At 34.5% G+C, this 14,585-nt stretch overlaps 3 protein-coding genes across 5 annotated transcripts; 1 reads left to right on the top strand and 2 right to left on the bottom strand.

Moving 5' to 3' along the window:
• Positions 1-1,843: 1,843 nt before the first annotated feature.
• On the bottom strand, positions 1,844-4,253 carry LOC109800688 (L-ascorbate peroxidase 3). Its single transcript, XM_020361516.3, has 9 exons — positions 4,035-4,253; positions 3,815-3,939; positions 3,674-3,723; positions 3,350-3,415; positions 3,194-3,242; positions 2,612-2,694; positions 2,443-2,522; positions 2,257-2,359; positions 1,844-2,153 (listed from the first exon to the last, which is right to left on the bottom strand). Exons 1-9 carry the CDS (start codon positions 4,145-4,147, stop codon positions 1,980-1,982), a joined length of 843 nt encoding a protein of 280 aa, XP_020217105.1. The 5' UTR covers positions 4,148-4,253; the 3' UTR covers positions 1,844-1,979.
• A 1,089-nt stretch (positions 4,254-5,342) lies between these two features.
• LOC109800478 (pyridoxal-phosphate-dependent serine hydroxymethyltransferase, putative (DUF632)) lies at positions 5,343-9,916 on the top strand. The gene is made up of 4 exons (XM_083067066.1): positions 5,343-6,419; positions 6,730-6,935; positions 7,243-7,466; positions 8,871-9,916. The coding sequence occupies exons 1-4, from the start codon at positions 5,708-5,710 to the stop codon at positions 9,646-9,648; spliced, it is 1,920 nt and encodes a 639-aa protein (XP_082923192.1). The 5' UTR covers positions 5,343-5,707; the 3' UTR covers positions 9,649-9,916.
• Positions 9,917-11,238: 1,322 nt separating this feature from the next.
• On the bottom strand, positions 11,239-14,220 carry LOC109800930 (L10-interacting MYB domain-containing protein). Of its 3 annotated transcripts, none has more exons than XM_020361860.3 (4): positions 14,062-14,220; positions 13,406-13,483; positions 12,919-13,272; positions 11,239-11,834 (listed from the first exon to the last, which is right to left on the bottom strand). In XM_020361860.3, exons 3-4 carry the CDS (start codon positions 13,270-13,272, stop codon positions 11,286-11,288), a joined length of 903 nt encoding a protein of 300 aa, XP_020217449.1. In that variant the 5' UTR covers positions 13,406-13,483; positions 14,062-14,220; the 3' UTR covers positions 11,239-11,285. The 3 variants fall into 3 exon arrangements, with proteins under 3 accessions (XP_020217449.1, XP_020217451.1, XP_020217450.1); XM_020361862.3 differs by having other exon boundaries at positions 11,239-11,825; XM_020361861.3 differs by lacking the exon at positions 13,406-13,483 and having other exon boundaries at positions 14,062-14,199.
• Positions 14,221-14,585: the final 365 nt, after the last annotated feature.

Here is a 14,585-nt window from a genome sequence, read left to right as displayed (position 1 = left end):
TATATATATATATAACATAATAATTTGAATCTTGTATATAAAAAATATATGATTAAAATATGAACCTTCATTAAAAATAATTAACCGATAGAAATCGACAATTAACAAAATAGACATATTTTTTTTATCAATAATATCACATAAAAATACACACTCATTATCCCACAGAAGGAGCATCCAACTTTTGCAGCAAGTCAAAACGAAATGGCTGCAAAGATTATTCAACCAACTCATTCCCATGTTGGGCTTCATGTATGTCTTGACAATCTTAAATCTTCTATATGCACGTTCGTCTGAACATGAATCGCAGCCGGGTTGTTCCTTCATGCACGTTCCATGACTCTGTTTCTTCATTTGTATCCAGACATGAAAAGCCACGCATCTTTTGCAGGCTATTATACTAAATGGAACCTAACTTGTTCTACACTACACATACATGTGCCAGTGAAAATCAATCAATGGAAAAGTGAGCGTCGGATATGCAAAGACCGCTTGGTTCTTGACTAGGGTAACTTAATTTGTTCATAATAATGGTCATGGTTTCACAAAGAAAGGAACAATGTGGTGCATGAGTTGTTAATGGCTACATATATTGGCTATCATGGTGGTTTAAACCCAACCAATATAATGTCTTAAATTCACCAACAAAACTTTAACTTATTACATAAATGAAAAGTATTTTTAAGAATTTTTTTATTAAAAATAATAAATATTTTTTGACATAGGACTTTTAAATACATTTTTAAATTTGTATTCAAATAAATTCATTATTAAAATCAAAATGTCTTTATATTTTAAGAAAATAAGTTTAGAAACTAATTCATTCTACAAAATCAACATAATTTTTTACAATTATATTACACTATTATAATATTAATTATATGCCATATTTATAGTTAAGCATGATAATGGGATAGGTTTTATGTTTCTCACATTTGTCCCTGTAAATTTAAACTATTCTCGTCCCCGAAATTTGTTAGAGATAAAATTTAGGTATTCATTCTCACTTCTGACGTAGTTTGGGTTTTCCCACCTTCACTTCTGGATATTTTTTTTGTTTTTAATAAATATGAAAAAAAAATAAGATAATATAAATTTTTACATATAAAAATTTTTAATTTTAATTTATATATATAAAAAAATTTAATTATATTATTAAGCGGGGCAAAATAAGTATGAGGACAGGATGGAATAGGTATTAACATTTTGGTCCTCACTCCCGTTCCCAATTTTACCAAGAAAAATTTGAATCCAAACTTGGTCAACATAGATTTTTCCTTTCTAAATTAGGGCAGATTTGGATGGATACGCAGTGTCCGGATTAGAATGCCTTGCTTATTTATGGCTATGAATAGACAGATTGTAAGGCGTTTTGCAGAATGGGGCGTGACCTGAGAATAACGGCAGAGTACGTGCCATGTGTATGTGCAGTGAGGGACAGCCTCCAGTTGCAGGCTGCGTCTGTTGTTTAAGAAATGAGTACAAGAGACACCACCAAAGTCACTTGATTCTTAATCATGTGAGCATCTCGACTAGCTTACTTATAAGCAATCTCCTGTGTTACATTACTGTTAAATTAATTCTCGCTCATTTTATGAGTTGCTTAAATTTTAGCAGAATTATTTTTATAAGCAACTCTGTTAAAATTTAAGTAACTCATAAAGTGGACTAGAACTGATGTGACAGTCATATGGTACAGGAAGTTGTTTCTCATTACATATGCTCTAAATAACTAAAGAAAAATCTCACTTTTTGTTTTTTTTTTTTATTTTATTTTTATCTGTTTGTCTTATATTTATATTTATATATAGTCACTAATTCTATCATTTGATTCGAGATTACATTATATGAATATGGAGAGACGATATGATATTTGAACCTCGCATTATATACAAGCTTTTTTATTTTTGAGAAAGAGGAAAATCAGCCAAGTGTGTCCTGTTGTAAGGACTAGTACATTTACGTGAGTAATAGTCTCTTCAACTGGTTTTATTAATGTTCAGCTCACGTAAGTAACCCAAGATAACAGCAGTTAAGGCAATGGCAATTCCTATAGCACCCTTCACCAACATGGAACGATCCTTGACATTGAAGCCCAGCTCTGAGAGTTTTTTGTGTGAGCTTGCATAATCTGCGAAAAAAGCATCCTCATCCTATAGTACAATTGAAAATCATTAGTATGAGCCTGAATATATCTTATTATATGTAATAAAAAATAATGATAATAAAATGTTTCCAACTCTTTGTCTCTTTTACCTTGGCATACAGTTCAACATACTTGCGGAACTTAAGATCCTCAACTAAAGCCTTGTCTGTGGGAAGCTTCAATAAATCTTTTGAGTCCCCTTTCAGTAATTCCCTGTTTAGTGTTGTGTGAAATTTCAATTTTTATACATTTTTAATACACAAACAATATTGACATCATGTAATTGAGCATCTTACACAAAATAGGAATTATCAAACTTCAAAGGGTCCTTTGTCCATTGACCATGAAAGTCAGAACGATCTTTATGTGCCTTACCCTTATCAATTTAAGTGAATAATGATGAGATTAATTGTATATTTTATACTAAGTAAAGGAACTCTTGTATGTAATTAATATAGTTTTTACCAAAGTGTGGCCTCCGGATAGAGCCACAATGTCTCTGTCGCCAAGACCCATGCGATAAAAGATCTCTCTTAAATGAGATGCACCTGAAATTCTTCCATATATATCAATGAATTTTCCTAATAAATTTGCTAACTTTATTTGATTATAAATTTTGTTGATTTTTCATGTATACTGTTTTCATACTCAAAATATACCTCATCTTAGTTTTTATTAATTTGTACGGCGTTGGCTTTTATATACTTTAAAAAAGAAGAAAAATATTGCTTAAAATGCTTTTGGCTCCTCCAAAAGCTTAAGGTATAAGCAGATTGCAAAATTCAACTCTCTCATCAAATGGTAACATTGAACAGCAAAGCCAACCTGAGGGAAAGTAATTTTTGCACGTTAACTTCTATTGCACTTCATATATTTATTAAAATAAATAAATTATTTTGCTTTCTCTTTTTTCTCTTTAATTTGTTAAATAGTGTGACATTAATTTTATATAAGGGAGTATAAAACAAAACTTAAAAGTGATGTCAACTAAATATCTGTATCTAGAAATGGTAGAAACCGGAGGCAACACAAGCAACAGTGATTTACCTTGTTTGGCATCTGGAAGACGCCCTTCTGCTGGAGATTCCAATGAATCCTAGTAAAGAAAATAGTATATAGTAAATATAAGCTATAAAGAATCGAAAATCAAAACACGTGAATTATAAGGCTAAACAAAACAAAACTTCCCCATGCATGATATACCTTTCTCCCGGGAAGAAAATCAATAGTTGGACCCCCAGTAACCTCTACTGCAACAACACCAGCAAGCTGAAATACAAATCCAACTTCATATAACTTAACAAGTGACTCTCCAAATAAATAACTTCTTGCTAATTATTGCCCTTAGAGTATTAGTTAAAGAATTGATATATAAAAAAAAAAAAAAATTTAAGTACAATAAAGTTATGTGAAAGAATGTGAAGTTACATTTTTCATTAAAATCATTCTACTTTTAATTCTTTAACCAGTATTTCAAAGACATGGTTAATATTTTCCAACTTATAAAGCCAAAACTAAATTTATAACCTGGTAAATGTCAGCATATGAAACTTTTGGATGTTTGGCCTTCACCTCCTCTATTCCCCAAAGAAATTAACCAAAAGTAGTTAGGATATTAAACTGATAAGAAAGAGCAATTAATTTAACTTAGATAAGAAGAAAACTCACCACAGAACTCAACTGCTGTTCTCAGCCCCTTGTTTGCTGCGTGATTCAACTCTTCTTCTGTCCTGATAGAGCCATTGGGACCTCCTGTTTTTGTTTTAGCATCGTAGGTACCAGCATCATGCCACCTACAAATTAATAACATATAAAATTGTTACTAAACTATTGTCACATGTAATATTCTGAACTGAGAAAGAGAATAATGAAAGCAGGTATAACGTACGCTAATCGTAGCATGAGAGGGGCGCAGTTTCTGTTGGAGATAAGAGCACGAAGGTCACGACGAGCCTTCTCAAATTCCTTCAGATATTCACCACCAACTGTAGCCTTTACCATATTGTCCTAGTTATATTTTGCAGATGCAACTATGTTTTAATTTGTTTTGTGGAAAAGCTTTTGGTGTGAAGGCTTTATATATAAGGCGAGAGATCGACAACGGAATGAACAAGAAGCTCATGCTGGCATTCCAAGGAAGGGATTTCATTCCTTTCATTAATTACTTTGCTGCAGCTAGAGAAAAAGAATTTGTTTCCTTCACAAGGAGAAGATTCAGCTCAAACAACCAATAAAATTATTTCATGAATATTATAAGTTATATGCTTGCTTTTTTTTTTATATAATCATTCTTCCCATTCTTATGTCAGGAGTAAACCATGCACCGTCCTATAAAATATAGAGACCCGAATTAACTTGGAACACAAATGATATAATTATTAGCAAAAGGTTGGACAGGTAAGTTAACTCATGGAGTTTATAAAGAAGTAATATACTATCCATCACAACAAAACTTATGCCACATTCCTGCTTGTCAATTTGAAAAAGTAACGGCCTTTGTTCAATAGAAAATATTTTGAAACTATTCTCATCCAATACCACGTCCACCAGTGAGAATCCTGTGATGAGATGGCCTTTATGTCCACACCCAACTACTAAAAGAGAAATTCTGTTATATATATTATTTCTAATACAATTATATATATATATATATATATATATATATATATATATTTCATCCATAAAAATATTATAAACACATTATATAAATCGAATTAAAGTCCTCTCACTTTTCAGTCATTTACATTCTTTTATATATAAAAAAAAGAGAGTGATGAGAAAAAAAATAATAAATTATCCCATATATATAATTCAATACATGAATATAATATGTAGTATTTAATTACTTTTTAATACATTCTTTATTTTTATTTTTAAATGCATTTATTGTTGACCGATATTTATAGAAAAATATAAATGTTTAGAAAGTTTTACTTTTTATTTAATGAGTTGCATTTATGACTTTATGTAATTTTTAATGAATTTTAAATAGATGAGAGAATCTATCGGTATCTCTACTGTTGAGTCCAAATAAGCAAATGCTGTAGTTGGAGGATATCCCATGAGACCGTGCATCTGATCTGGCACTGAGCCTTTGGGTATGTCGTGCCCTGCATCATGCATGTTATGCAAAGCTGAGAGGGGTATTCTCGTCCACTTAGTTCCAAACATAAAATAACAGTTACTGTCTTTTTTAATTGCAGGCTCTCTGCCCAAAGCCCCTTGTCTGTGTGCTATACTTCTCTTTCTCTTTCTCCATCGCTATTCCACCACTCCTCAGAAAGAGAGAGAAAGAGAGAAACCCCAATGCAATACTGCATAACAATATAACATAACTATCATAAACTTCATTATCTCTCTCTCACTCTCTCTGCTTTAACCTCTGATTCTGATTCAAGTTCATTAGTTCAAGTGTCCCAGAGTGAAGAAGGTTTTGGAGTTTTGATTTTGGCCCAAAAATAAAGCACCTTTTGCAGCACCACCAAGCACACCAACGGACACAAAAACAAACCTTTATTTTTCCCCACAACACCGTTCCCTTGGCTGATCCAAAAACACAAGATGGGTTGCTGCCACTCCAAACTAGAGAGTGAAGAAACGGTGTCGCGTTGCAAAGCCAGGAAGCGTTACATGAAGCAGTTCGTGCAAGCAAGACACGCTTTCTCCGCCGCGCATGTCATGTACATTCGCTCACTCCGTGCCACCGGTTCCGCACTCTTTCACTTCGCCAACGCCGAAACCACCGTCCTCCGCCACGGAAACCACCACCTTCCGCCGCGACCTCACCCCATTCTCCCGCCGCCGCCGCCGAGAACTCCCACCCCCATGCCGCCGCCGCCTCCTCCTCCGATGAGCCCCAGCTCCTACACGTGGACCTCCGACACCACCTCCTCCCCCGCTCTTCCACCTCCGCCTCCGCCGCCACCTCCGGTGGCGTCCTCCGCTTGGGACTTCTGGGACCCGTTCAGGCAGACGCCGGCGCCAGTGGCTTCTCGGTCGGCGACGGAGGAGGAGTGGGAGGCGACGACCACCGCGGGGTCGGAGGTGGTGGTGATGGCGGCGGCGAGCGTGACGGCGCCGCCGTCGGTGGTGAGTGGATTCTCCAAGGAAACCCCTAGTGAGCTTGCAATGGTGGTGTCAAGGAATGGCAAAGATCTTGTTGAAGTTATCAAAGAGCTTGATGACTATTTTCTCAAAGCTGCTGATGCTGGTTCCCATGTTTCTTTGCTCCTTGAAGTTCCAAGCTCTGGATTTTCTGATAGAAGTAAAGCATGTAAGCCTCACAATCACATGCATGTAATAAAAATTTTAAGTGTCAAGTGTTAACCCCTTTTGTGCAGTGTGCGTCTCTTTCAGATTTGCTTCCTTGTTGAAATTAACCAAGTTGGCAAATTTCCTTTTTTTCTTCATTTCTTCTTAATTTTGTGGAAAATGAGAGAGAGAGAGAGAGAGATCTTGTGTTGAATTGATGATTTGATCCTTATGTTTATTGTTTACATTTGATGTTGTATGCTGTTTTAAGTTTGTTTTTCTTCAGTTTTTTGGATTTTGAAGGGTTGTGTTTGTACTTGTTGTGGTGGTAGGTAAAGTGCACAGCTATGGGTGGAGTTTGAGTCCTTCATCATGGGCTTGGGGTTCAAGTCCTAAACTGAACGGGTTTGGCAAGCTGGCTGAGGCAACTCCTGTTTCTGTTGGTGCTTTTGGGGCTAATGGAGTTGGAACTGTAGGGCACTGCTCCACTGTGGAGAGACTATATGCATGGGAGAAGAAACTGTACCAAGAGGTTAAGGTGTGTTGCTTTTTCCTGAGCTCCCTTTAAGGGTAATAATAAAAGAAAAAGAAAAGGAAAATAAAGGCTGGAGAGGATTTCTCTTTTGTGGGCATAAATTTTGATGTGGGTCTGGTGAACAAGTCTTGTTCTTCACAACTGATATTTCATTCATGCTAAGGTTTCGTGTGTTCATTTACTTGGGAATTGTTCAATTTTGTATAAAACTTCTAGTACCCTACTATTTTTTTTATTAGATTAGCTAATTTGACAATTGCCGCTGATCGTTGCTTAACTTCTCTAATACTTTTTCTTTGCTTGGTTTAAGAATGCTAAGACTATAAAGATGGAGCATGAGAAGAAGTTGGCACTGCTAAGGAAGGTGGAGTTGAAGAGAGCTGATTATGTGAAGACAGAGAAGACAAGGAAAGAAGTGGAGAAATTAGAATCACAAATGATGGTTGCTTCTCAGGCCATTGATAGTACATCTGCTGAAATCAACAAATTAAGGGAGGTAGAGCTCTACCCTCAACTCATTGAGCTTGTCAAAGGGTAAGTTCTCCACTTTATTTATATACATAACTTTGTGTCAGAAATGGGATGGTCATGAGCTAAAAGGAAAAGTTATCCAGCAATAGTAAAAAAATGTTAGTTTAGTAGCAAATAAGCAACTGAATCTTAAAGGAAGGGATACATTTTTGTTTGGTTGGGACCCTTTTGGTGTCTTAGGTTGCTGGTGGGAATGAGAAAAGCTAAGTGGCATGCAATAGAGTGGAAGTCAACTACAAATTGGGTCAGAATCAGAATATATGCGTAGTATCAGTAACAGTAGAAAATATTGCTTTTGACTGCTTTATAGTTTTCACTGATTAATTTTGTGCTCCAAACTTGGCGTGACAAGTACAACCGTACGAGCCAAAATCTCATTTTTGATCAAGTGTGTTTCCTTGTGATCAGGGCTTATCGCTTCTAAACAAACCCCTTTTATTTCATGAACTAGGCATTACTGTAGCGCACTTTGTACCATATAATTTCCCATTGGACTTTCAATTCGGTAAGTTATGATATATGTACTAACAAGTAACAACGGATAGGATGTTAAGGTCCCGCTTGATGATTCTCATCTGTCTGTTTTCTGTTTATAAATATGATATCCTTTATACTTTGGCAACTCGTACAAGCAAAACGTGATATATTGTTATATACTACTCTGTTGGGTACAGGCAAAACTGTTGCCATAATTTGATCCTTGTCAAACGGTTTAAAATTTAAATCCTTCCATGCCCATTTTATTTACTTTCGTCACTGCATGGTTGTCCTGGCTACTTGCTTCTGATTTTCTAACAGAATGTGTAGCATAATCCCTTCCTGCTTGGATATTCTTTGACACTGACATAACTGACATTACAATACAACAAAGTAGAATAACTTTTTTCATAAACAATTAGAATATAAAATAAGTTAAGTTTCTCTAAATTAGAATAAACTTGTGTAATTCATTTTTATAAAAACACTCACATCTAACTTCTCCAAAAACTAAGTGTTTGAGACCAAATATATAATGTTGACCATCACTCTCTCAGTACATCCAAGAAACCCTAAACTGAAATGATTAGAAATAGCTTCTGCGTCAACTGAACTTATTTGGTCTCAAATTTATAGTGCAGATCATCATCAGTCTCTAGACATCTAACTTCTCAAAAGTAGTTCAATTTTTTAAAAACACTCATCTAATTTCTCCAAAAACTAAGTGTGTTTGGGACAAAATCTATAATTTTGATCATATCCAACTGAAGCAACAAGAAGTAGTTTCTACATCAATGAACTTAGTTGATGTGATTTTATGATGATGTTCCAAACATGCTATAAGATTCATAAGTTAGTTTTACCTTGTGAGAAAACAAAAAAAATAAATAAATAAGCCTTCTAACCATTGTGTGTTTGTTATGTTGGCAGATTAATGTGCATGTGGAGAAGCATGTATGAGTGCCACCAAGTCCAAAGGCACATAGTTCAGCAGCTAGAGTACCTCAACACCATACCATCAAACAATCCCACATCCGAGATCCACAGGCAATCAACACTTCAGCTGGAGCTAGAAGTGCAGCAATGGCACCAATCCTTCTGCAACCTCTTCAAGGCGCACCGTGACTACATCCAATCCCTCACAGGCTGGCTAAGGCTAAGCCTTTTCCAGTTCAGCAAGAACCCTCTGAGCAGAACCCCGGAGGAGTCAAAGATATACACCCTTTGTGAAGAGTGGCACCTCGCCGTCGATCGCATTCCGGACACAGCAGCATCAGAAGGAATAAAGAGCTTGTTGACAGTTATCCATGCCATTGTAGTGCAGCAAGCAGAGGAGCACAAACAAAAGAAGAAGTCAGATTCTGCATTCAAAGAACTTGAGAAGAAGGTGGTTCAGCTTCGTTCCTTGGAGTGCAAGTATGGTCCATACTCCATGCCGGAATCCTTGAGAAGCAATAAGGACCCGGTTACCGAGAAGCGTGCCAAGGTGGAAGGCTTGAGGGCCAAGGCAGAGGAGGAGAAGAGCAAGTATGAGAAGTCAGTGAGTGTAACAAGGGCAATGACACTGAACAACTTGCAAATGGGTTGCCCTCAAGTGTTTCAAGGGATTGTGGGGTTTTCAAGTGTGTGCATGGAGGTTTTTGAGTCTGTATACAACAAAGCCAAAGTTGCTGAACAGGAGCATGACGTGAAGAGAATATTACCATAGGAGAATGAATTCAAATTCATATCAAACATTCAAATGTCATGTATAGATGATAATCACCCTTGCCCACATCATTAGATTGTGTTTACTACTAATATCATGGATCATGATGTTGGGAGAGTGCAATTGCAATCTAATTCACCTTTTTTCTTTTTTGGGCAAGTTTGGTGTTGAATCCGCATTCCTTAAGCACTTACTTAGCATGGGTTTCACTTGGTTTCATGATGTACTGTTAATATGATTATATATAGTCGAGAAAATTTGATGATTAGAGGAGTGAGAAATTTGTTGCCAACGTGTCTTGTCAATGCCAACGAATCACTGCTCCTGTCACGTTTCCTGCAGGAATTTTTCTGTTGCAATTATATGTGCGGAATGGAATTTAATTTGGTACGTGGATTTCCGACCAAACAATATAATTTTGTAGGCTGAAAACTTGACATAAATATGTGAAATAGTTATGATGGATTTTTTTTAATAATGAATTTTTTTAATAATTTGTTTTATGAAATGCTCGATGTGATATTCGATTAGTTTGTGGAGGATTTGGAAACATAAATGTTAGTTCTGCACTTGTCAGATTTCAGATTAAGTGGTGCTACTGCTTAAAATGTTTTCAACGATGCTGAGAAATCAGATTTGGATGAAACAAATCAAATCAGAATCTATTACTGACCGCATGCTTTGCGCCGTTGTTTTAAAATTGGACCGACCAGTTTGATCGGTTAAACTGATGACAAACAATCAAAATCAAAACAAACTAGATAACCTATTTGAATCGATTATTCCACCAAAAAAAAAATGGTTCTTTCGGTTTAATTTTATGAAGAAATTTGATTATAAAATATTTTTGTTAAATAAATAAACTGTTTTAGATGATGGCTTAACAATCTTTTACACTGTCGGTGCACAAAATATTTACTCTTATTTTTTTATCAACGCAAGATAATATTTGTATATTAATTTAAAAAAACTGCATAATTTAATTTTATATAAGTTTATTATTTGGAATATTATATTTAATTATTAAATTTACTAACTTATTTTTTATATAAGTATTTTAACATGTCACACTTCCAATGCAATTTTATATAAATACTTTTTCATATAAGTATTTATTCATTATATTTTTTATTTATAAAATAAATAATCATCATGTGTATTATATAGGCTAAAAACTAGTACATTAACATATTTGTATATAACATTTACTAACAAGTATACTGACTTATTTTTTGAAAAAAAAAATTAATAAATTACATTGAGAAAATATTTTATGAAAACAAAAGTTAAAATTTACTAAATTACTCTTAAAAAACAAGTTATTATAACATAACAAACTGCTTAAATAATTGCCAATGTAACTTTTAGATACAATTCAATTGCAGTTGACTAATTAACTATAAGCGAGTTACTTAACAAGTTCAATAATCTATTTTAGAATTTTTAGAAACATTGATTGGTGTCATGCAATCATGGATATTGTTTCAAGTTTCAACATTAAAACTTGAGGAAGTATAATACTATAATGTGATATGAATGAGATTATCTAATCAAAGCTTGTGAATAACTTGCCACAAACGGATCAAACTCTGAACAAAAGAGATCTTTTCCTTCTTTTTTTTTCATCCTATACAAAATTAATTGGATGCAACAGCACACTTGCCACGCAACCAAGTTAAACGTTTATCCTTTTTGAGAGACAAAAATATCTCCCTTGCATTAGGTTTGTTGAACAGATTTAGAGCAGCAAAATAAAGTTGTTGATCAACACCTTGCATCAAATCTAAGTCCCTAATACAGTCAGCAATGCTAAATCTAGCATTTTGTTGTTCTATGGCAACTGCCCTCATCTTTGAAGCAGATGCCATCTCAAATATGGCATTTGCAATAGCATCATCAATTCCTTTACGCCCTCTTTTACGGGTAGAAGTAGCAGTAGGTGTAGTAGGTTGAACTGTTTGAGGGTCAATAGCATCTTCCTCATCCTGAGATTCAGATGAGGTCTCCTCTTGGTGCATGTTCAAGAACTCTGGACAAGGAGTTATAGAAGTATGTTCACTCTCAGATGCAACTAAATATTCATGCTTGCCATTGGTTGCTGGCTCAGAAAATATTGTGCAGAGTTCCTTAAAGATTGGGCAGCCACCGGTTTTGACAGTCTCAGCATCGGGATGTTTCTGTAATTTCTAAAAGAGTTAATCAAGTATTATTATTATATAGAGCACAGATAACAGCTCCAACTTGTGTTCAATGAAGCTCTAATCCTGTGATAAAGATACTGCAGGCTGTAATAGAAACTACAAAAAATGCTAGAAATATAATCACACTCTTTTCGATACACTCTTTAAATCCAAGTTGCTCTTATTCTCTATTTATTCCGTATTTAATTTAATTTTGTTTTAGAAAAATAATAGTTTCTTTCTAATTTCCTAAGAGATCCAAAATAATCCCAACAAACACATGTTTAGTGGGTTCCACACGGATTTTAGTATTTCACCCAATTGTAATGTGTTAATTATAATGTGTTATTAGCATTCTTCTAAAAACTAACAGGGTTCCACTCCAGAGACAGATTATGCCACAGCATTCTCAACAGTTACCTTCTTAAAATTACTTATTCCACATTTTAGCATTGAAATGAAAAGCAAACTTTTTGAGAATTTCAAATTGCACACATATGGGCTAAAAACATCAAAAACATTTTTCATTTAACGCATTCATGAATCTGTACCCTCATTAATATATTGTTTTGTTCAAATATCTGGAGCAAGATTATATAAAGCAGTTTGTGACCACAATTTTGACTGCAAAATCAAGGGTTTTGGACACTCAGACTGCACTTGTGGTCACACTGGCCACATTTGTCCCAAATTTCCTGCAATATAAAGAATTGCAGCTGTGACTACAATTTAAAATCTTCACTTGGAGGCAAGAGGGAGGGAAATAAGGGGGACAAAATCTCACCTCCCACTCTTGTCTACCCTGCAATATTAAGGAGATCAGGAGAAGGAAAATACTTAAAGAGATTTTAAACCCTGCTAATTAAATTATTCTTAACTTGAACACTTGAGTTTAATGACTTTATTTGTCTTCTGTAAGAGTATAATGATAAATTATTTTATTTTTCCTCCACTCCCTTTCTTTAAAGCAGACGGGGTGACATTATATAAGGTAAGGTCAAACTGATCATATGTTCAAAGTTTCCTCCTTCAGCAGGACCATATTTCGATATTTAATCAATAAGAACAAACAGAAGATGAAGGAACATACCTTGATATATTCAGCCCAAATTTCATCATTAGCTGTTATAGATCCTGTGGCTTCATCCCAATTAAAGTCACTTTGATCAAGTATGGACTTTACAATAGCATACTGCCTCCTCAAGACCGAATACCGGTTTTTGAGTTGCTCCTTGTCCCATTTCAGACCTGTTTTGCTGTAAAATTCATCACAAATATATTTCCATGCTTTCTTATTGAATAAATTGTTATGTTTGTTCCCTTTATGTACTTGGTCAACCATAAGCTGTGCAAGTATCTTAGTGAGTGATGTCGTCCACCTAGCCCTTGACTGTTCCTGCTGCTGAGTTTCTAGTCTTCTTGATCTTGTAAGTTGGCCTGCCATCTATAGTTTAATTTACATTAAGTGTTTGATAAAGAGGGACATAAACACACACAACACACGTGCATCCACAATAGAATGTTCATAACAAGAGTGAGTAGGCATTTGGAACTGCATCACACAGCACGAAACGTACATTCAGGTATCCAACACAATACTACATATTGTCGGTGTGTTCGGTTTCCCGTCTCAAGCCAAGGGACGCGTGTCCATTCTGAAGCAAATAGAAGTAGCTTTTGCATAAGCTCATTTTTTTGATATGATATCTATGACATAGTATGTAACTGACTGCTTTGACATGAAATTTACAGTTTTGATATGAAATTTTGAGAGATGTGTAACCAAGGTATAACTAAACACATGCTGTATATTCAGCCTCAATGTGGGCCCTAAACAATTCCAAACACGTTGTGACTTGTGAATTCTATTTCTTTTGTTCATAAGATTCTAGTTGAATATGGCTAGCAATAACTAACAGTGCAGTGGTGAATCAAAAAGTGCATTCAACACAAAGCCCACCCATTGACAATAAATGTGAGATTGGCAGCATGATAAGCAAGTATTCTTGGTACGAGGAGGACACAAAAATCAATGAACACCCAGAAATAACTATGATTCACTGCCAGCATAGTACACAGCAAAAAAGGGCCAAGACGTAAACTTTATATCATCCGAAATCAGGGGTATCTCAGTTTAGGCATTTTATGTTGTGATGTCAGTTATTGATTCTCTGATAACATTTTCTTAAACCTTATTGAAAACCCTAAAGGAGAGAGGAGAGGGAAAATTTACCTAAGAGAAAAGCCGATCTCTCCGATTAAGATTGATCCTTGGATGAGAGAAGAACAGAGAATCCTTGAAAACAACCCTCGTTTGCCAACCAACAAAATTCCAAACAAGGTTTGGCAAAGTAAACGCTTTGTTGATTAGTTTAATAGTTTTAGTCATAAATATTATAAATTATCCATTATATATATTTTAGGAAAACGAAATTATAATTTAATAAAATACTTATTTTAAAAAAATATCTACTACAATATTATAAAATAGTGTTTTTAATAGGTACAACGTACATTTTAAATATATATTTTTTATATGTGTATTTTATAATAATTAAATTTTTTAAATATATATTATATTATATTATAATTAAAGTTCATAATAAATAAACATTTTAATACATAAAATATATTTTGAATTTACGATCCCGCTTCATATATGAATTAAAATATCTTGGAAAATTTGCTTTTTTTAAGAGATTTTAATTATAATAACATTTTAGGGGTGTTTTCTCTTATCATAGTATTTTTTAAGAT

The sequence above is a fragment of the Cajanus cajan genome, chromosome 11, assembly GCF_000230855.2.
Source record: "Cajanus cajan strain Asha chromosome 11, NIPB_CcT2T_4, whole genome shotgun sequence".
Taxonomy (NCBI): Eukaryota; Viridiplantae; Streptophyta; class Magnoliopsida; order Fabales; family Fabaceae; genus Cajanus; species Cajanus cajan.
The sequence above is the reverse complement of the archived record's forward strand: the minus strand, read 5'-3'. Positions and strand labels throughout refer to the sequence as shown.

Excerpts from the sequence above, each read along its gene's own strand:
- LOC109800688 (XM_020361516.3), bottom strand. The coding sequence starts at position 4,147 with ATGGTAAAGGCTACAGTTGGTGGTGAATATCTGAAGGAATTTGAGAAG. Across the intron at positions 3,940-4,034 it reads CCTCTCATGCTACGATTAGC|GTGGCATGATGCTGGTACCT; the intron begins GTACGTTATACC and ends ATTAATTTGTAG. Across the intron at positions 3,243-3,349 it reads ATTTTCTTCCCGGGAGAAAG|GATTCATTGGAATCTCCAGC; the intron begins GTATATCATGCA and ends TTTCTTTACTAG.
- LOC109800930 (XM_020361860.3), bottom strand. The coding sequence starts at position 13,272 with ATGGCAGGCCAACTTACAAGATCAAGAAGACTAGAAACTCAGCAGCAG. Across the intron at positions 11,835-12,918 it reads TTTGGGCTGAATATATCAAG|AAATTACAGAAACATCCCGA; the intron begins GTATGTTCCTTC and ends TAACTCTTTTAG.
- LOC109800478 (XM_083067066.1), top strand. The coding sequence starts at position 5,708 with ATGGGTTGCTGCCACTCCAAACTAGAGAGTGAAGAAACGGTGTCGCGT. Across the intron at positions 6,420-6,729 it reads TTCTGATAGAAGTAAAGCAT|GTAAAGTGCACAGCTATGGG; the intron begins GTAAGCCTCACA and ends TTGTGGTGGTAG. Across the intron at positions 6,936-7,242 it reads AACTGTACCAAGAGGTTAAG|AATGCTAAGACTATAAAGAT; the intron begins GTGTGTTGCTTT and ends GCTTGGTTTAAG.